At 38.9% G+C, this 22,146-nt stretch overlaps 1 protein-coding gene across 1 annotated transcript; it reads left to right on the top strand.

The window, feature by feature from the left end:
• Positions 1–1,624: 1,624 nt before the first annotated feature.
• ubac1 (UBA domain containing 1) lies at positions 1,625–21,686 on the top strand. The gene is given in 11 exon segments (XM_034170919.1): positions 1,625–1,965; positions 1,968–2,068; positions 5,968–6,088; positions 6,161–6,234; positions 8,910–9,017; positions 13,031–13,133; positions 13,736–13,844; positions 17,186–17,453; positions 18,459–18,545; positions 18,944–19,082; positions 19,913–21,686. Coding segments are annotated over 11 exon segments (1,260 nt in total). The 5' UTR covers positions 1,625–1,931; the 3' UTR covers positions 20,029–21,686.
• The last annotated feature ends 460 nt before the right edge of the window (positions 21,687–22,146 follow it).

Below are 22,146 nucleotides of genomic sequence, written 5' to 3'. Positions count from 1 at the left end.
ATTCCAAAAATGTATAGTTTGGACTATCTATGACTGAATGTTCAGGAGTTATGGGATAAAAACAGCAAAAATGATGACAAAGATCAGTTTCCGTTTGTACAGGGGTCAAAAGTCCAATTTTGGTAAAAAAAAAAAAATGATGCAAATTATTAGTTGAGTTAACAGGGTTTTAAAAAGGAATCGTTTGGACCATGTGTCATGCTTAGTTATCATGTTACATGTTAACATATGTCACATGTCATAGAATCCAATGGACGCTGACCTTGTTTGACCTTTACTTTGGAGACCAAGCATTCAACACAGTCAAAACTATTCCATTTATTAATCCTATTAGCTCAACCAATAATTTGCATCACTTTTTACCAATATTGAAGGAACTTTAATTTTTGACCCCTGTACAAACTGAAACTGACCTTTAGCATAATTTTTGCTGTTTTTACCCCATAACACCTGAACATTCAGTCATAGATAGTCCAAGCTATACCTTTTTGGAATTGTTTTGATTGGAGCCTTTTTTATTTTGACCTGTGTCAAAATTCTTCAATTGACCCCTACCTGGCCCACTATTGAAAATTCAAGTGGCTAGTCGTTTTTTTGTTTTTTTTTTAAACTAATGTCTAACAAGTATTTGTGCCGACTTTGGTGCTTGTATCACCATTTGCAGGATTGTTTCAGTTATCCATTGCACTAGGGGAAAGCAAATCAGAATCCCCCTGGACGGGATGCCAGTCCATCAACAAGTTATCCCCAGCCAAGGTTGTGTACCAATTTACAGCTGGGTGGACTAGGATGATGCACTGTCTTGTTCAAGGAAATAGACAAGTAGAGTGAGTGGGAATTGAACTCTTCTACATATTGGGGAGCCCACCTCTAATCCCACCCGTGAAAGGAAATAAAAGAATTTCTTCAAAAGTGATTTATTGTTTCAAAACACTTAAAATACTACATGAAATAATTGCTTCAGAAAATAACTCAGTGCTTCAAAATGTTTGAAACCAAATGATGGCAACATGGGGACTTTGCCCCCCCCCCCCCAAAAAAAGAAATTCCTGGATACGCCCCTGGAGGCAATTAACGCACATCCATATACTAATAAACAAAATCAGATATAAAACATCTGAATATCACTATTTTGTGATCATGCACATGAGTAGTGATCAGTTGAAATGTATCATATGTCATTAATAGGATCTGGAACTACAAAATGCGCGATTTTTCTTCGTGAATTCCTTAAATGTTACTTCTCTATCATCCGAACCTGAAATTCCTGAAAGGAACGTGCCACCTTAAAGTTAAATAATAATAATCATCATCATCATCATATTTGAAACAGTCATTCATCCATCCATTTTCTATACCCACTTACTCCAATTTGGGGGGGGGGGGGCTGCCTATCCCAGAATATTTCTTTATAATGTTTATGGACGCCAGTCCCTCGCAGGACCACAAAGAGACAGATAAACATCCACACCCACACAAATACCTATGTCAATTTTAAAGTTTCACATTCATTCATATTTTCCGTAATTACATCTCTCCTTACAACTCTTCTATCAAGGACTGTCTTGCGCGTCTGACCAAAGGAACTACTACTCCCAAGATGCACCAGTAGGTACGATTGAAGGCCAAAGTTCAAACGTTACCGTGAAAACAAGGGCGCTCGTTTGCTGTTGCTGTCTTCCTTGTCAACTGGTAAAAATAAACCACTTGGCGAAGGACAAAAAAAAAAAAAAAAAAAGCTGGTTGCTTGCTGTCGCACCGAAAGCCGATCGCTGAAACCCAAAATGCCTCTCAGCTGAAGGGTACTGGCGCTCGCTGTGTTGTTGGTGGATTTGAAGAAGGACGGCTAGCTGAGTGCTAACATTAGGTAGCTCGCTGCTACCTGACGTCTGTGGACTGCTGGTGCTGTTTAAAGTGTCAACGCTGCAGCTATGTTCGTGCAGGAGGAAAAGATATTCGCAGGGAAGTACTGAAAATCCACGTCTGCGCCATGGACGGGACGGAGTGGTTAGAGGAGGTGACGGAAGACACCACTGTTGAAAAACTGAAAGAGAAGTGCTTAAAACATGTATGTGTCTGTCCTGTTTGTTTTTGTCTTGTCACTCGTGCTGGGCGGCTTGCAGAAGCCCACCGTGCCTAACCGTGCCCTGTGTGCGACACTGGCAGTGTCTCCGGCTTTGTATTTATAGTAACTGAGTAGACTTTCTATTTATAGTTCAGCAGGATGGCTTCCCCTCACAAGCTAGTTCGGCTAACAGACAGTCCAAGTGTTACCAACTGTTTTCCAGCCTGTGTCTATTATTACACCGCTCATCCCACGTGGCCTTATATGGCATTTACCTTGAAATAAAGTGGTTAATATCTGTTTGTATGACAACACACATGCGTGGTGTGTTGCACCAGAGTAACAGTAAGTTACTTAAATATTTGGATGCATGTGGGGGACAGTGCAGACTGTCAACTTTAATGGGAAGGTAATTATGTGCATTTCAGGTGAATTGCGTGAAGTGCCATGCTTTTTATGTGGGTTCTCTTTAAAAGGATCAAATGGGAAATTTACATTTATGGCACTTTTCCATCTGATGAAAATGCTCAAAGTGCTTTACAATCATATGTCACGTTTACCTGTTCACGTTCTCACTAATGTCTGGGTGCTGCCATGCGAGCTGTTCAAATGCACAAGAGGAGCAATTTGAGGACCTTGCTCAAGGGCACCCCAGGGAGTTGCCTATGTGTGTGTGTGTGTGTGTGTGTGTGTGTGTGTGTGCGCGCGCGCGCGCGCCCAATGACTGCCTGTAGCCTTGGCACCCATGAACAGCAGCAAACTATGGCTTTCTTTCTTGGTGGTTTCTGTGCCAAGTTTCCATTGAGGCACGTTCAAGTCAATAAGTATTTTGGAGAGTGGCACAGTTTTTGTCATTTTGTGTCTGTATGTCACCGCAGTGTAGCTGAAATGGAAGAATCAAACTGTGGTTGTAGTGTATACTTTAAGCATTAATTCAATGGGTTTAATAAAAATATTGTTTGGGAATTTTAGAAATTTTTACGCAAAGTCCCTCATCATCACAGGTAAAAGGCTAACCTAATGTAGCAGTTATTGATACAAGTGATCACTAGTAATGCTCAAATGAAGCAATAAAGCAGTATTGAGCCACTTTGCCAATTGTATTGAACATGGGTTCATTCATTCAAAGTTTCTTTCAGTGACATCTAGTGGTGAAATACTAGACAACACTGTCAGAATATGTTCAGCTGATTCAGTATATGTTGACTAGTATCTGAGATTGAGAGAAGGTGTGCTTTGGGAAACAAAGTATGTGCAGGGAAGGTGGGTTGTGCTTGTGTAACAGACTGTCATGAAATTTGGGGATGGGAATTCAGAGGTTTTTATTGAGGAATAAGAGTTTTTCCACTGTTTTTGGACTCAGGCGATTTCTTTTTTTGCTGACAACTTCTCCAGCTTTGGAAAAAAACACAAGAGCTCACAGGAATTATACATCAGCTACCACGATTGAAGTTCAGAGATACATTAGGGTGTCCCAAAAAATGCCAACTTTAAAAAATTTCGAGTCTCACCCACCAAAAAGTTTCCTTTTGGTGAGTCATTCTCACATGTAAAATTGTTTGCCAATCAGAAATTATTTAGAGGTGGCCAAACATTACCTGTGACAATCGGCATTGGTGCAATATTTGAAATGTCATATCTCTGCCACTGTTAGAACTATTAGATCACTACTTTTTCATTTGTGTACAATTTCCTGTGGTATTTAGAAATTAGCAGCAGATTGGTGCATGATGTTTACTGCAGTGAATATACCATTCCAAACTTGGTTGGGTTTTTGCAAAGTTTTTTGCAGATCTGAAACCTGGACGACTGGGAAGTGAAAGGAAAACTAGCACTGTATGGACAATCACAGTTTTGTATCTCTAAACACTAGAAACATTGATATTATTCATATGAAAGCATCACAGTAACATATTAATACCTTTAACCAGCAGCTGATTTTCAGTATTCATATAAGTATTTTCATTGCACTAATTATACAGAAATGATAAAAACGGCCCTAACAGAGTGTTTTTTTTCAACATTTATGATTAATCTGTAAGCACTTGCAGAATGCAGACAGTTAACAAAGTACCAAAAAATATTAAACAAAGCCATAAAGGCAAAATAAAAAGTAAGAAACACAGTATTGTAAATATAACATGTAAATTAAATTGCCTAACTGACCAATATCATAGGCGACTATGAAGCCCAGCTTCTGCACAAATTGGGTTTGGAGCAAGTTTGGACCTGATATAGTCACTGCAGTAAACATCTAGCACCCAGTCTGCTGCTATAATTTCTAAATTACCAAAATAAACTGTACACATCTGAAAAGTAGTGATCTAATAGTTCTAAAAGTGGCAAAGATATGACATTCCAATTATTGCACCGATGTTGATTGTCACGGTTAGATTTTCAATGTTTGGTGACCTTGAGCCACCTCTAAATAATTTCTGATTGGCAAACAATTTTACATGTGAGAATGACTCACCAAAAGGAAACTTTTTGGTGGGTGAGTACTCGAAATTTTTTAAAGTTGGCATTTTTTGGGACACCCTAAGCTACATGGAATGATCCTCCCTTGTAAAGATCAGAGGATCCTTTGGGTTGTATGGAGAATGATCACAGAAATGTTTACCCCACATTTATTCTTGTTGGCTAAACAATATTTATGCGGCCTTTACAACCGCACATGCAACTGTACCTAACTTAACTGCTACATTACTACCTTTTAAGTTGCTTGTTTAGTAATAAAGTACTCACCTTATTAGGACTGATCAACTCAAAGTGTTCCCACATTTGAGAACGGCTTCTCTTCCTGCTTGGCTCCATGTTGATCCAAAAGCAGTGATGATGATAACAACAACTACGACAACAAACCCACATGTTGTTTGTTGTGACGGTGTCTTTAAGGTGTGCTTTGGCGCGCCGAAGCTTCCTGAAGCAAGTCTCACGTCAACGACTCATCTCGCAATATTTTGAATTGAATGCCTTTTATTGTCACTTATACAAATGTACAGTGAGATTGAAGCTCAGTCAGTGCCAACATAATATAAAAAGTATAAAAAAAATAAAATAAAATTTGGCAATAATAAATAAAATCAGATAATAGATAAAATTAAATAATGCACATCACTGTGCTATTGCACTAAGTCATATATATATATATATATATATATATATATATATATATATATATATATATATATATATATATATATAGCGATTCATTTGGGACTAAGCAGTCACTGCGTCATGCGTTCTTGCGTACGTCATTTTGCTCTGCCGCAAAGCAAGCTTTAAAGCAGTGGTTCAAAGAGAACGCAACTTCGAGTTTGAAGCAAGGATCGGAGCTTTGGTGTCAGACTGACATCACTAGTGATCACTTTTGCAGCCAGTTTTATTTAGACAAGTCAGAGTGGATACATGAAGATTTCCAAGTCATTGACTTTGTCTTGGTCTTCATTTAAATCAATCTTAAAAAAAAAAAAACAGCATAGTAAAACTCTCTAGAGCAGGTTTGTCCTCAAAAACTGTGTGGCCATGCAAGAAGCCAGGCCTCATGAGGGAAGCCACCCATGACAACTCTAAAGGAGTTATTGGCTTCTGTGGTTGATCGAACAAACTGTACATATTGCAGCTCTTGTCTGTTGCACCACCAGCCACAGCTTTATTGTGGGGTAGAACAGAGAAGAGGTTTCATATAAGAAAACAGATTGAATATAGGTTGGAGTCTCGCGTGTCTTCAGTCAACTTTAACTGAAATCTCATATCTTCATTATAAGAACATCCTCTACGTCACTCCACCATGAAGATGTGTACTTTACCATAGTTCAAAGATATGTAGAACTGGGCTCAACTCTGATCTAAGAGGATATGGAACAGAATTTCACCTAAACCATGTTGTGCTTGTTTCATAGTGTGTTCATGGGAGTATAGAAGACCCCAAAACACTTACTCACCATAAACTTATACATGCTGCTACGGAGAGAGTCCTCACTGAGACTAAAACTGTTGCTGATGAGAATCTCAAAGATAAAGGTATGTAAAATTTACTGTGGACAGATTGTGGGAAAAAGGTTTTGAGATCTGACAGTATGCCTTTTATTATAGATGTCTTGCTTCTCATAAAGAAAAGACCACCGCCAACACTTCCAAAGATAGCAGATGTAGTTGCAGAGGAGAAGGTATTTTTTTAACCTTTGGTACTGTAACAAAAATTACAATGTTAATTGAGGTTTTTTCCCATTTTTCTCAAAAGTTACATTATTTGCACAAGTCAAAGTGTGTAACAAGTATTTTATGTGCATATGTATGTCTTTATCAGAAGAACAAATGTGCCAATGACATCAAGCACTCTGCAAATTTTCTTTACAGTGTGACATTTGTGATGGCAAAGTTAGTGCTTCGTTGTGCTGAGGTTATGTCATCATTTTTATTGCCCCTGAACATTTTAGATGTTGATATCAAACAAGTGAAAAGCAGTTCACAGCCAAACTATTAGATCCTACGTCGCTGGCCAAGCTCAAACATTGCTGGTTTATCAATACAAACAAGTTAGCGTCATTCCTGTCAGTAATGCACATCACTGTAGAGCTGCAATAGTTAATTGATTATTAATCAACTATTAAATCATCACCAACTATTCTGATAATTGATCAATCATTTGGAGTAATCTTAAAAATGTGTATTAAAAAAAACAACAACAAAACAAAAAACAAAGTTGAAAAATTTTAACTTGACAGCTGGTACTGTTATGCGCAACTGACGCTATCATAGCTAGAGCATGAAGTGGGAAAATGACTGACGTGTTCACTATAATACAAGTATATACTTAATGGAAGCCGAACCAAACAGTATGTTTGCCCCTGGGAAGAAACAAAAGCAAGATGAAATAAGAAATCCCTATCTGAGCATGAGTCCTATTGATTTTCATCTGTTTTCACTCAGTGTTGTGTGTGCTAACCAAGTAGGTCAGATGTCTGGATGGCAAACTGCAGCAGTGTAGGCCTCCACTTCCTTTTCATCTGAAAAAAGAGACAGCTAATATATGTTTGAATTAATGAGAGATATGTTACCTCATATAACTGTAGTTCTCGAATGATCCACAGTCTTCTAAAAAAAATTTTCTGTGCTATTGAAATTTTCAGGGAAGAAATTGGTCCTTGTCAACACAGTGACTAGTGGTTAGCACTGTTGCCTCACAGCAAGAAGTTCTTGCGATTGCTTCCCACCTGGTCGTTTCTTTGTATAATTTGCATGCCCTCCCCGTGTTTGCGTGGGTTCAGCTCCGGGTACTCCGACTTCCTCACAGTTCCAAAGACATGCTGGTTAGATGAATTGGAAACTTTAAATTGATCATAGGTGTGCTAGTCTGTCTCTATGTTTCCCTATGATAGACTGGTGGCCTGTCCAGCGTGTACCCCCCCCCGGTGACCCTTAATTTAAATGAACATCTATCAAAAATGAATGACTGAAACTGGCCATGTGACTGACTGAATGGCAACAGTAGTTGGAAAAACATCACTGAGCCTGTCTGACTGATTTCTCAGTGATGGCTTAATGAGGCTGTCATGGCTGTTATATACATGTCCTTATTTGATTGCATGTATGGGGTGTTTGGGGAATGGTCCCACAGTAGGCATTCCTGATTTATTGAGGTATATGTGTGAAAGTAGCTAAATACTCCCATGACACCATTATAGGATCACCATCATAGTTTCCAGAGACTACACAATTAGCCATAACATTGTGACCACTGATGGGTGAAGAGACTAATTATTATCTCCTTAAAATAGCACCTGTCAGTCGGTGGGCTATGTTAGACACCAAGTTAACAGTTTGCTCTCAAAGTTGATGTGTTGGAAGGAGTAATCATGGGGGCACATAAAGATTTGAGTGACTTTGACAAGGGCCAAATTGTGATGGCTGTGTGAGTGGGCCAGCGCATCTCCAAAACTGCAGCATTTGTTGGATGTTCCCAGTTTGTGCTGGTCAGTACCTTCTGAAAGTGGTCCAAGGAAGAAAAAACAGGGAACTGGCAACAGGGTCATGTAGGATGTGTTGGACAAAGTCCTATTCATGGAGGGCATCCTCACAGGTCATGTAGAGTGAATGCTTTGATGGATCAGGGCTGTTTTTGTTATTCAGAAGGGTGGGCCTGCACAGTATTAGGCAGGTGGTCACAGTGTTATGCCTGATTGGTGTATGTAAGCAACAACTTGCATTTTACCAGTCACAGCTTTACATATGACATAAAACTTGACAGGAAGCATCATTTGTCAATATTCATGTTACTTCAGTCTAACTTGTCCTTTGTATGTGACAGGTGTTCTTGACTTTTGATACAAATGATGAAATAATCCATTCATTTATTTTTGTCCCTGTAGATGTTAAATCACCAGTTTGTGACTCCTTGGAAGGAAAACTTGCAGACTGCTGGTCCCTTTTTAGGGTTGGGAAATGTGTGTGTGTCATTAAGTACGACGGGTGATTGCGAAGTTTTGAGCCTGACCCAGAAAAAATAGTGCATGGTTCTCCATCTTTTGCATTGTGAGAAACCAGCATTTCTCGAGACTGAGAAATTTTGATTCACTGGGTACAGTCTTGAGAAATGTTGGTTTCTCAGAATGCAAAAGATGGAGAACTTTGCCCTACTTTTTGTTGGTCAGGCTCCAAACTTCTCAATCACGTCTCTTAGGTAATCCCACACTGCTATTAATTTTTTTTTGCCATTTTTGTCCAGTCCTGCTCTCATTGGCATAACTGGCCGTTCCTTCTGTATAAATGACATTATCAGTTCAGTCATGACTTGAATTTTCAGTGAAATCTTTTTTTTTTTTTTTTTGTCATTTCTTCACAGAAAAAACAAGATAACAAGGCTCCAGATAAAGATGCTATCCTGAAAGCCACCGCCAACCTGTCCACATGCCACAGTGACCGCACTGTTACCCAGCATAATATCAGAGATGTAAGGTTGTTTTGGATAGCTTTAGATGATAGGCTATTAAAAAGTCAGGTTCAATTTGGTTTCGTAAATGGCGGAATCATGTCCTTCTGCCCCCAATCAGTCTTTTAATGTTGAGTATCAGCTGATGCAGAGTCTGATACCTTCAAAGACTTTAAGGATTTACTTTCTGTGCACAAAACAGAAAGCACATTTAGTACATTGTAGTTGCATAAATGTGGTTGATTGCTAAACACTTGTATTTCTAATGCACTTATTCCACAGAGCGCCGTTCCTTCCTGTTTCATCCTGAATAGCAAATCGTGGTGCATTTTGAAACATCACAGTACTCCTTGATCCATCTTTTATCAAACTTGAACAGACTTGGCATATGCGACACCAGTTTTGAAATGTGGGTGAAATTTTCGAACTGTTTCCCGAGTCATCAAATCTATGTCATTACACGGTCACTTCTGCATGCTCGGAGTCTTAACAGTTTCAGTCATGTTCAGACATCTTTAAATGGAGTAGTCCTAGTGAGTACAACTAGATACTTGTTTGATTGTGTTCCATCCGGGTAAAAATTTGAAGTAAAAGCAGTGCTTGATGCGGTTCTGGCTGAGAATGCAGCCGGGTGCAGCTATACTTTTGTTTTTCAGCGAGTTGCCAGGTATGCCCTTTATAAGCCAGCCTGATGGTAGGCATGCCGGAGTAAGTCGTTTCATCCCGTTTTTGCACTTTTTCTGGATTGTGGGGGATCGTAACACAACAGTATCCTTAGAATAGGGATGTAACACAAACAGTTATGATCATTCGTTAGCCTATACTCATTATAGGGATAAATGTTATGACAGTATTGAGCATTAGTGACTTATTATTTTCTTTTTGGGGGGCATACTGATTGTGAAAAAAAGAAAAAAGTTATATATATATTGGGTTTAATGAAACAGAAAATGACTTTGGATCCGGGAGCATGCACTGATGCTGTGTGTGTCACTACATCCACAACACTTTGGAACACTAACCACTAAGTCAGACAACTGGTCCATCTGGAACTCTTGAAAGTTGTCATCTGTCTGTTGCAGCCAGAGGCAACGTGGACTTCCCCTTGGCTTTTTCCATCTGCTGAGTTCCTCAACACTGAGGCACTTGTGTACAAGATAATGCCCAGAAAACATGGCGCTTGACCAAAATGTTATTCTAGTGACAAATCTCAGCTGAGTCTCCCCAAGTAACCATTCATTTGATACCCAAGAATCCTTTGAAGAGACCAAGTACCTAAGACACCCGGTCATCTCCTTAGGTCATTAGTGGGTGTCCCTGTCTCACAGCCGTACATTAAGCCAGTAAGTACCAGCATCCTGAAGACTTGAACCTTCATCCTCCTGCAAAGGTCACCAAACACCCCATTCCAGTGACCTCGTAACTGTATAAGCCCAGGTGTCTCTTGTTCTCAAAGGCTGAGTATACAGAGACATGAATGTCACTTCGGAGATAAGTTAATGTCTCTACAAGTACAGAGTTTTCACCATACACAAATACACTTCTGATGGCTGAGTCCAGGAAGTCATTGAAAGCCTAGATGGTGGTCTTGATCCAGGACAATTGCAAACACAGGCACTTTGACTGACTCCGCTTCTCAAGTGCTGTAATCAGGGACTATACTAATTCTACAAAGATCACAGCAAAGTCGGTAAACCTTTCCTCCTCAACAAAGAGGCCTCAGCTGCTGGGTTCATGATTCTACTCAGCATCCAGTCCATGTAAGCATTGAACAGTATAGGAGCCAAACCGCGTCCCTGACAAGAAGCAGTATTCAGTGGGGAAAAACTGAAACCAACCCGGGGTCAGAATTAAACATGGTGTCAAAAAATATAAATGGACCAGATAGACTTTTAATTCAGTGTTGCTAAAAGTTCCAATATATTTTTTAAACTTCCCAAAGTATCTTGTCTTCCTATTACTGGTCATTACTGACTACAACTGGTAATTTCTCTGTGCCAACTTAAAAAGGATTTTGTTTGATTACTTGCACAGTACTTTGGGAACATTGAAGTACCTCAGTGCAGATCTGATAGAGGATCATAGATTTACACAAGTGAGGACTGTCTCTTGAAGCATTTCTTAAAAACTGCATTTTCCAAGATTATCTGTTCAAATAATTGTGTTCAAGTGCAAGTTGTTGATAGGTGTAGCTACTTTTTGAAGGGCTGCAATAAGACCCAAACTGCCACCCTCAGGTCAGGGGAATTGTCTGGATGATAAGGAATAACCAAGAATCAACAAAGGCATGGTACTGCTATGAACTCAAAGCTGCTAGACCACCAATACCACTGTCTACAGTCGAGTGAGATTTACATTTCCACACACTGAGATGATGGTGTCCAAGACAGAAGCCCCTGCTCTAAAATCTACATTTTCCCACTCTCGCGCACTCTCCCCCTCACACACACATACACACACACACTAATACCAGTGTAAGGGTGCTGCCATGCAAGGCGCTCAACTGCACATCAACAAAGACTAAAACCTTCTGGTTGATCATTTCATTGTCAAAGGGGACAAAGACTGAGTTGCTTGTCACAATGACCAATCAACAAGAATGGCATTCAACCACAAAAACACTACCATCTGTTAAGCTTGGTGGTGGTGGTGGCATCTTCCTCTGGGGCTCTGTTGGTGTCAGTGGAATTGGTGGATTGCATTAAATGAAGGAGGAGCACTAACTCATGTATGGAACAAACCCCCAAATCATCAGTTGGAGAGTTGGATGTTCTAACAGGGCAATAACCTGAAACGCATATTGTTGTGAAATGGATAAAGTAGGCCAACATTTGGCTTTTGGAATGGCCTTCCCAAAGTTCAGACAATTGCTTAAAAGTTAGGTCATGCTAGGAAGCTAGCACACTTAATTGAACTCCACAAATTCTAATAATAAGAGTGATCAAATGTTCTGCCAGAAGTTTGTTGATGATGACTGCAAGTCTATGGTACCAGGTCAATTCGGATGATTGTTTGGTACCACTGGAATGACTTTGTGGCAAATAAGCGGTAACTTGGGGAGACTTGGATAAGGAGTATCGCTTCCATTGTGACGGAGCCTCAGCTTCAACTTTTTGGCCATTTGTTGTGTTTTTCTGTGCATGATCCAGCATGTAGGTGCCTAACTGTTGAGGACTCAAGTGGCTAGAGAAGGCCAAGGGGATGCCCACACTTTACCTGGCTGTAGCAGATAGATGATTGCTCTTGACAGGTGGGGATGGACCAGCTGTCTGCCTCAGTGATTCTCATCCAGGATCCAAAGGTGTTGTGTGGTGTCATTGGTGCAGTGAAGCATGACACCAACGCATGCTACTTGTTAATGGCTAGAACAAGTGTCTGGTCAAGGTGAAACTTGTGTATGTATAATTTTGGTCCTGATGTTGAAAAAATTCAGTAAATTACAACTTGTACATTGAACACATTTTTTTTTTCTATTAAAGATTTGTGTTGTATAATCTTTCTGCTCCTGAAAAAGAACAGTTCAAAGAAATCATCGAAAGTGCAATATTATCATGAAGTCCATGATGAATGTGTGTAAATTTTTGATAACTGTACCTCAGCCCCATCAGTGAAGAAGTTGTTGATATTTAGATCAACTTTAAACTATAGAAATACTGTAGACGCATAGAGCTGAGAACTTGAAATATGTGGGGGTAAAAAAGTAAAACATAACTGTTTGTTCTGATGATGTGAGAAGCTGTGTGTCTGCTCGGTCCCTTTTCACTCAGTCACTCATTAGCAGCAGCTTTGTCACAGTGCAGCAAACAGAGAAGAAAGCTTTTTTTATGTATTTATTTTTTTAATAACAACTGGGATGTCCAGCAGAAAGAATGAGAGGATCTTTGTAAAGGCAGAGCTAATGCATTACCTCAAGAAAACTTCAGTATCTGCCCAGATAGGGCATGCAAACTGTAAATATTAATTCTACTAACAATTTAGACGAGCTAAAATTTTGGATCTGTGCATGTGTTGTTTTCATAACTGTGTGGTGGCAGTTTCAGACGGAGCTGAGAAAAATCCTGGTTTCTCTCATTGAAGTGGCCCAGAAACTTCTTGCCTTAAACCCAGATGCAGTTGAGCTCTTCAAGAAAGCCAACGGTAAATACTGGATTTGTTTTGCACCATCATGCCTGTCAATTAGATGAGGTACTTTTTAGAAATTTTAACCCTGTGTGAAACATTTTAAACAGCCATAATTTTGTAATGTTTTTAAATATTTTGTAAATAATCTTGTGGCAGCACTTTAGCACATGCTTTTAATAAATAAAAGTTGACAATATTTCAAAATACAGTTGATTGTCCTTTCGTGAACTGTGATGTTATGGATGTCTTTTGAAATGACTGATTGTGGATAAAAGAAATGTCCATGTCTTGTGTTAATAATCCCCACTGTTATGATAGCTATGATATTGGGATGTCTGATGCAATATTTTCTAAATGAGTATGTAAAGTTTCTCATACTCCAAAAACAGGTTTAAATAGAACTTGGTCATCTGCCATCTGTAGAAATTCATGCAAAAATAGTCATCTGCCAAGCTAAGTGTAAATGATGCCTTGTAATGATAATTCTAATGTCAAAAGTATCTCTGTTCAACAGAACATTTTTAAAGCATTTGAACCTTTGAAGTGAAGTTTCAGACAAAAGACATTACAGCCGTAGTTTGCGTTGTCTAATCATTTTGTATTTCTGTGATTGGCAGCTATGTTGGATGAAGATGAAGAGGATCGGGTGGATGAAACGGCCCTCCAGCAGCTCACTGAAATGGGCTTCTCTGAAAGCAGAGCCATCAAAGCTCTTAGATTGAACCAGTATGTTATTTGCACATAATGTATTCACAATGAGAGCTGTGTTCACAACTTTATTCCAATGTCAGTAATAATTTTTTTTCTTCAGTTAATTGTTTTAGCAAAAGAATCTTGGAGAATAATAATGTGTTTTTTAATTCTAATTTCCTAGAACCCAAGGCTATCTTCAAATGCATTGTATCAACAGATGTGAACAAATTTAGTTTGCCACAAAAAAGAGAAAGAAATGGTTGCCATTTTTGTTGGACAATTTACTCTGATAATCAGTTATCAAATTTAACCATTTTTCATGATCACTTAATAGCGTACTTGTATAAAGTTGCTCTACAACAACAAGGTGGAGTAAATCAGAAAAAAGATTTTCTGAAATAGACTTGAGTTCAGGTCCAGTTTGTTGGGTGGCACATGGGAGACTTGAGCCAAGACCTGATCTGTTTCTTTGAATGAAAGCCCTCTGTGCCACTCCACCGTGAAGCTGTGAGTCATGATGCAACATGCCAAATTTGCCCAATGCACAGTCTCTCCAATCACATCCATAGAAGCCTACAATTCCATCAGAGTGTAGTGTGTCTTGGTTATGGATTGTGATGACTAGCTATAATAGTCGATTATGACTAGCTAACATCCGACTAGTCGACTATTTTTTTTTTATTAATTAATAAAAAATTTTTTAATTCAACGAGTTGAAAGCCATTTATTAAGTTCATTTAACCCTTTAACCCCTACCACCTGCCTCATTTTGGCTTGTCAGTATCTCACAAATAAAAAGTGAAATTTCCTATCGATGGGATATACAGGCTTAGAAGGGGTTAAAGAATAGACCTGCCAGAGCCGCCACTGCTCCCTTCACTCAGTGAAGAAAGTGTGTGAACCTTGGCAGGTGAATTAGTTGGCTCAGACGAGTATTCTATGCCTAATAAATAATGCAGGTATTGTCTTCACGCTAATGCTGTTTTTTTGTATTTTTAATTTTGTGCTTATATTTGATAAAATGAATGAGTTTCACCATGAAGTTTCGAAATTGGCTTAATTTAGGGATGCATCAATGCTGATACCAGTATCGGGTATCTGCCCGATCCCATATTCATTTACTCATACTCGTAATCATAAAATGTCTCAGATACTCCGGCCCGATACCCCTTTACAGAAGCTTGATGTCAACCTCTCAATGTGGGATTTTCAGGCACACGCTCCGAAATTTCCGGACTATAACCGCTACTTTTTTCATCATCATACAATCATACGAAGAAAAATAATCCACATAAAGCCTCCGGAGTTTGGAACATAACATCTCAATACACTGTAATTCCTCCTGTGGCTGAAAAAGTTTTCTCTGTGACTTCGGCACTTTGCGTCGCAGTTCCTCCGTCAGAACTGCGATCAGGGCTTCAGCGGCAGAGGTTGTCTATCAGGTTGGTGAGTTTCAGCCCTTGGTGTGGACGTTCAGGTGTCTCGGTCCACTACAGGAGTAATCCGTTTGCAGAATCTCTATGCACTCCAGTCCTCCACTTGCTTCCACGAGCTGCTGTTTGTGCCAGAAGCTGGTTCACTGCGCCTCATTAATTAAATGGCTCAGTTACCACAAGCAACGGGCGATTCTGTCTGAACATGAAAAAATTATCCCATGAATCACAAAGAAAAAATAATGTTAAAATTATTACATTTTGCCTCGTGTTGCGACAACGTGTGCGTGTGCGCGCGCCGTCGTGTATGCGCATGCCGTGCTCCTCCATTGTTACATGTTCCACCTTTTGGGGGGAAAAATATTTATGATTTCTGTTTGTGTATGTTAGCAGTATGTATTTAATTAAAAGTTAAAACTAGTGTGGGGAGCGACAGGCTGTTTAGCCCAGTGTTGTAGATAAAAACAAACAGTCTCACAGCTGATTAAGCAGAGAAGCTGCTTTTCATCAAAAAGAATCTGCCCCTCACATTTTCAAAAAAAGCTTTTAGTCCTCACAGACATAAATAAAGTTACTGATGGACAGTTTCAGTTCAGTTCCTGGTGTTGTATATTTTGTAGTGCTGAAGCCCACAGGTTACGTTTCAGTGAGATGTCTGGCAGTGTCATGTTTGTTAAGAAACACACAGTTAATGTTAAATGACAATTTGTTGTAGTCAAAAAGTGAAGTTACATGATTTAAGTGAAATCTTTGTAAATAAAAACAAAGTTAATGATATTGGTAGCAGTAAAGTAAGGGACAACTGATGAATAAAACTTATTTCAAAGTCATCATAAAACTGTAATGGTGTCATTAAGTATTTGTATCTGTACTCGATATCGACGAGTACCAAAATCGTACTTGTACTCGGTCTGGAAGAAAGTGGTATCAGTGCATCCCTAGCTTAATTCATTCAATGTCAAATTTAGTCACCGACTAGTCGATGACTAATGGTACCCGACTAGTTGACTAATGATTTTCATTAGTCAACACAACCCAAGTCTTGGTGGCTTTCCTCACAAGCCTCCTTAAACAGCCACCTAGTTTTTGAGACCTACTCCAGACAGATTTACCATAGAGTACTATACTGTTTCTGTTTTTTATTGACTGGTGTAAATGGAATCAAAGACATATTCAATTACTTGATGACTTGGAAATGTTCATATATCTGTTCCCTGACTTGTCTGAAGGAAAGGGGCTGTAAAATCTATTATTACTTGTTATACTGCAAGAGTCTATTACTTATGCAATCCATCATTTTGACTTTATATAAATGATATGAAGTTGTAGTTGTCTATCGGTTTGGGTATAAAGAGGATAATTTTAGAAATTTTAACATAGAGAAGTCTGAATTACTTTATATCCCCCCAGTATGAAATATGGAGGAATATAGCAATCAGCATGTCCATCCTTCTGTCTGTCTAGCCATCTGTCTGTTTTCACTTATTAGCATGATATCTCAACAACCACTTCAGATATTCCTTCATATTTAGCATAAGAGTGTACTTGGGTGATCCCCAGACACCAGTCAGTTACAGTGACCTTGGGGTCAATTTCAAGGTAACAGTCAAGATATTGTCATTGCCACCCTTGTTGATGTGATATCTCAAGAACCAGTTGACCAGTTTCCTTCATATTTAGCATAAGGGTGTACTTGGGTGATCCCCCGATATTTTGTATTACTGATTTCTGGGGACCGGGGGGACATGTCATCTCCTGATGACTCTTGTTCTAAATGACATAAAGGAATTAAAATGTGTAAAAGCCCAACGATCTGAATACTATTTGTAGCTGTTGTCATTTATGCAGCCATATCCATCTTTATCATCTTTCACAGTTCTTGTCTGTCTTGTTCAGAAAACTGCCAATAAAAGTATTCTTTCTCTACCTTTTTTCCTGCAGCATGTCAGTGACACAGGCCATGGAATGGCTGATCGAGCATGTGGATGATCCTTCAGTAGACACACCATTACCTGGCCAGGACACATCTGGGCCCTCAGGAGCCACGGCCGCTGCAATACCAGGACCCTCTGCATCTGTGTCTGCCTCAGCCTCGGCTTCAGGCACTAACTTTTCACAGTCCAGCTCGGAGGAGAGCACCAGGCAGGATGAGCTCACAGAGATTTTCAAGAGAATCCGCAGGAAAAGGGAATTCAGACCTGATTCAAGAGTGAGTGCCTTGCTCTGTGTGTGTGTCCATGTGTGTGTCTGAGTGAGAGAGTAAAGGGCAGCACAGTGACTTTAGTCCAATTTATGCTCTCATAGCCACACAGAGCCCTCTGCCTCATTGCGGACCCCCTCTGAGTCCCTCTCCATAGCCTGACGTCCACCTCCCAAAAATTGTAACTACACGTCGTGATGACGGAAACTGCATGAACTGTGATAGGTCCGCTAACTACATCATTTCCGGAATCTCTTTTTTCCGGTTTTACAGTCAGTGACTTTCATGGGATAGTTGACCAATCTTCACGAAAAACATCGCACCCCCTACTGGTGAATTGCATCATAAGATCCACCAGCCTTAACAGAGTACTTCCACAGGTTCATGACTGTGTCCAAATGATTGGGTGGCCACAGAGTTATGAAGCATAAAAAGGCCTTTAGTTGTTAGCACTGTAGCCTCACAGCGAGAAGGTCCTAGGTTTGCTTCCAACATGGTCCTTTCTTTGTGGAGTTTTCATGTTCTCTGTTTGCGTGGGTTCCCTTCTGGTGCTCCGGCTTCCTCCTATTTCCGATGACATGCAGTTAAAGTGAATTAGTGACACTAAATTGACCATAGGTGGGAGTGTGAATGTGCTTCTCTGTCTGTATGTGTCGGCCCTGCGATAGACTGGTGACCTGTGCAGGGTGAACCCCACCTCTCACTCAATGACTGCTGGGATATGTATGTATATGTGTGTGGGTGTATATTGACCACATTAAACATGAAATATCTGGGGTTCACACTGTCCGCAATGAAACAGAAGTCAAAGTAAATGTAAGCATCACTGCTCCACGTCTCCCATTTTTCCATTTGTCTCAACTTTTTCTGACTTGGTTGGTAGATGTGTAACTGCGTATGTTTGTATATATGCATGTATGCATACATTTAAGGTTTTTTGGGGGAGCATTTTGTCATTGACAGTACTGTTCATTTAACTAATAGAACATCTTGTCTTTTTTGTTGTTTCTGCAGGCTGTCATTGCCTTGATGGAGATGGGATTTGATGAAAAGGAGGTGATCGATGCCCTGAGAGTGAATAACAACCAGCAGGATGCAGCAGTAGGTTTATATTTCTGTCATTAGTGTTAAAAAAAAAATTGGGGAAAATCACATCATTAAAGAGCTAAGTAGTTGATTCACTTTTTGTTCAGTGGAAAGACGTCGACCAACTCCAGGTACACGAGAGCCATTAACAATACTGTGTAGATAAAATACTTCACAGTTGTTCTCTAATGCTTGAAATAAAGCTGTTGTACATTCTGTGTGGCAGAAAAGGTGATTGATGTACTTCTTTTAACACGAGTAAACCATGGTACAAATAAGAGTGATATCAAAACTGCTTCACTGGACACCCATTTGCAGTTAACCGTGTACACTAAGCTCTGTGAAGAGATTGTATGACATTCCCCCCAAAAAAAGCCAGATTTGTTTTTTTACCGCACATTTCTGTCCTCCAGTGTGAGTGGCTGCTGGGAGACAGGAAGCCTTCTCCTGATGATCTGGACAAAGGCATCGATACCAACAGTCCATTGTTCCAAGCCATTCTGGAGAATCCAGTGGTCCAGCTCGGTCTAACAAATCCCAAGACACTGCTTGGTACTGTGGTTGGTTACTGTTGTGGTTATGGATGATTATGTACTGAAATGCTGTACTTATTATTATTATTATTAGTAGTAAAACTCTTCAGATAGAAAAACATGAAGTAGTTTTTTTTGTTTGTTTGTTTGTTTTTTGTTTTTTTTACTGCTAAAAAAATAAATAGGTGATGCTCATTAAAAAAAGCCAAATATTAACCCATCGTACTCTTGGGTTGTTGTCTTTTGTGGGACCCTTATTCTGTTTTTCTTTTTTAAAATGGATTCATTTTTTAGTGCAAACTGTACTTTCAGCTTTTTATTATTATTATTATTATTTTAATATAGCAACTTGTGTAAAGATGAATAGAAGAATGCAGGTCACAAATTGGTTCTTTTTTTCCTTGCATCTCCAAAATAATGAAAGGTCCATTTGGAAATGAAATGGGTTCATCTAAAACTACTGCTGGGTGTAGTTGGTTTGATCAAAAATGTATGGGAACCGCTGGTTTATCCTAAGGTCCTGTTAAAGATGTATTTTTGCTTTGCTTTATTCTTTTTCTTGTTATTCTTGTTTGTTTGTTTAGTGGTGTTTTTAGACAAACATGTCCCTTACAGGCTAATACCCCTAGAAAGGATTAAGATATTGCAATTGTTTTAATGTAGTTAACATTTTTAACTGTTCAAAAACTGAGAAATCTCTTTTTAGATTAATGGCTGCAATTGCGCTAGACAATCCTAATGAATAGTAGAAACAAATATGTTGTGTTTATTTCTAAACACCATGTTAAAAAGCAGCTGCAGTTTTAAAATCTGTTTCTGGTCACTGTGGTTTTTGTGTTTTGGGTGCAGCGTTTGAAGACATGCTGGAGAATCCTCTAAACAGTACCCAGTGGATGAATGACCCTGAGACTGGACCCGTTATGCTGCAAATATCCAGAATCTTCCAGACCCTCAACCGTACATAGAATCTCCTGTCGGTGCCCCCCCGAATTACAATGATGAGAATGCGGAAGCTTGTGTGTGTGTGTGTGTGTGTGTGTGTGTGTGTGTGTGTGTGTGTGTGTGTGTGTGTGTGTCAATCAGGGACTCAGATGTTGATTTTTGCCTTGTAAAGAAAGACGGTGGAGTCAAAGTATGAATTAAAATATTTCACATATGACCATAGAAAAAAAAACACTTATACAAAACAAGATGCACATATTACAGTAATATTGAGAATAAAGATTTAGTATGTTTTTACATTTTAATGAGAACAATTTATAATTATGACAGATGTGATTTATTTTATTTCTCCATGTGCAAAATGACATCAGACACAGACTTAATGTTTACACTTCAAAACAAACTGGTTTTTATGTTTTGCAGTATTTAACTATCGATTACAGTTTTTTTTTCCTGCCTCTACGTGGTTAAAATTTGTTTCTCCATGTGGTGAATGTGTGGCTTGGTTTTAATTTCTTTCCTGATAGGTTGATAGTGTCTCGGACACAGTATTTGTCTCCTCTCAGCTGTGAGAGTCACTGCAAGTCCCATTCTGGTCCCCTTATCACAAACATTTGTTCTTCAGCTTCTTTAGGGTTATTTATTTGAGTTTCTTGCTTCTTTGGGAGAAAGCTGTTCACTCAGCTGTTTGTCTTAGTCCTGTTTTTACAAGAAAATGATGTACTAGGTCTGTGTTTATTGTCAATGTGCTCTCGAATGTCATGTTTTCATGTTGCGCTCATTTAGCACTTCTATGAATATCACTCACTGCAGCACTGTGAATATGATTTTTTTTTTTTTTGTAAGGCTCCTAGCCTCAAACAGCAGTGGTGAGAGTTGAAACGAAGCAGCTGGGCCGAATCAGGAAGGGTTTTTGCCCCTTTTTTTTTATTTTTTTTTATATTTTTTTTTTATGTTTTAATGAAGATGCATGCTCGATTAATGCTGCAGCATCGGTGAAGCTTCAGGCATCTTCATGGAGATACGAAGATCTAATGCTTGGTTTAAGGTACAACCAATAATAGTCTGCTGGTTGAATCTTTTTGAGTGCAAAGAACATTTATGCTGTCAAACCAAACCACATTTTCACAATGTAACTTGCCTTGTCATTAGATGCACTCATTGCGAATACCCTTAATTTCTGTGCAGCAGCAAGAACTTGTACTTTGATCGACCTGTAAAGAAATCTGTTTGCGATGTGTTTACTATAATGACTAGTGTTGGGTGCAGTTATAAATTATTAGCCGTTGGTTAGAGACCTTGTATATCCAACTACAAAATGGTGAACCTCTCTGAGTTGTATATAGGTTAAAATGAATATGGAAGGTTGTGTGAATTTTGCCAAGCTTTAGAGTGATTTGTTCAGTATTTAGGATGTGGTATTGATGTGACTTTCTGCTCAGGGAGGCTGAGGTCTTTAGTTATTTATTATTATTATTTATTTTTTTACATAACAGCAAACCTCTGCACCCTCTTGTAGTTTGGCATTTGAAAATGGCTTTAACATTTGGAGTTTGCTTAAAAGAGCACCAAAAGACATGGTTTTGTAAATGCAATATTTTAGAATGTTTAAATGTTTTTAGAAAGAATTGTTTGAACATTGTATTATTACCTTAAATTATATTAAAGCCAAAACTAGTAACTTGTTCTTATTTATAATTTTAGAAATCCTCAGAGCTAAACCTGCAAAATATGAAAAAATAAAAAGAAAAGTTAAAATGTTGTTTTTACAAACCACTACAAAATATGCTTTTTGAATACTGGCAGGTAACCATGTCTTTATTATAAATTGTGCAACATAATGAGGAAGGATTTTTGTGTAGAATGTTTGGACACCTCTGGAAGCTTTTCTGCACATCACAATGAGTTTGATCGGTTGACCAACTCTCACCATCTATGTGCTTTTCACTGGTATGCTGAATATAAAATATCCCTCCAGTTGTACATTTTGGAAATTGTGCACTTATTTCCAAAGTAAATGCAGATATTTTGAAAATGGCAAGTGGAATGGGGGAAAAAAAGGACAGAGAATTGTAAGTCAAAAATTATACTTTCATGTGTAACTCAGACAAACAACCTATGCAATACTCTGTTCATTAAAG

The sequence above is a fragment of the Thalassophryne amazonica genome, chromosome 5 (assembly GCF_902500255.1).
Source record: "Thalassophryne amazonica chromosome 5, fThaAma1.1, whole genome shotgun sequence".
NCBI lineage: Eukaryota > Metazoa > Chordata > Actinopteri > Batrachoidiformes > Batrachoididae > Thalassophryne > Thalassophryne amazonica.
This window is presented reverse-complemented; position numbering and strand designations above follow the sequence as displayed.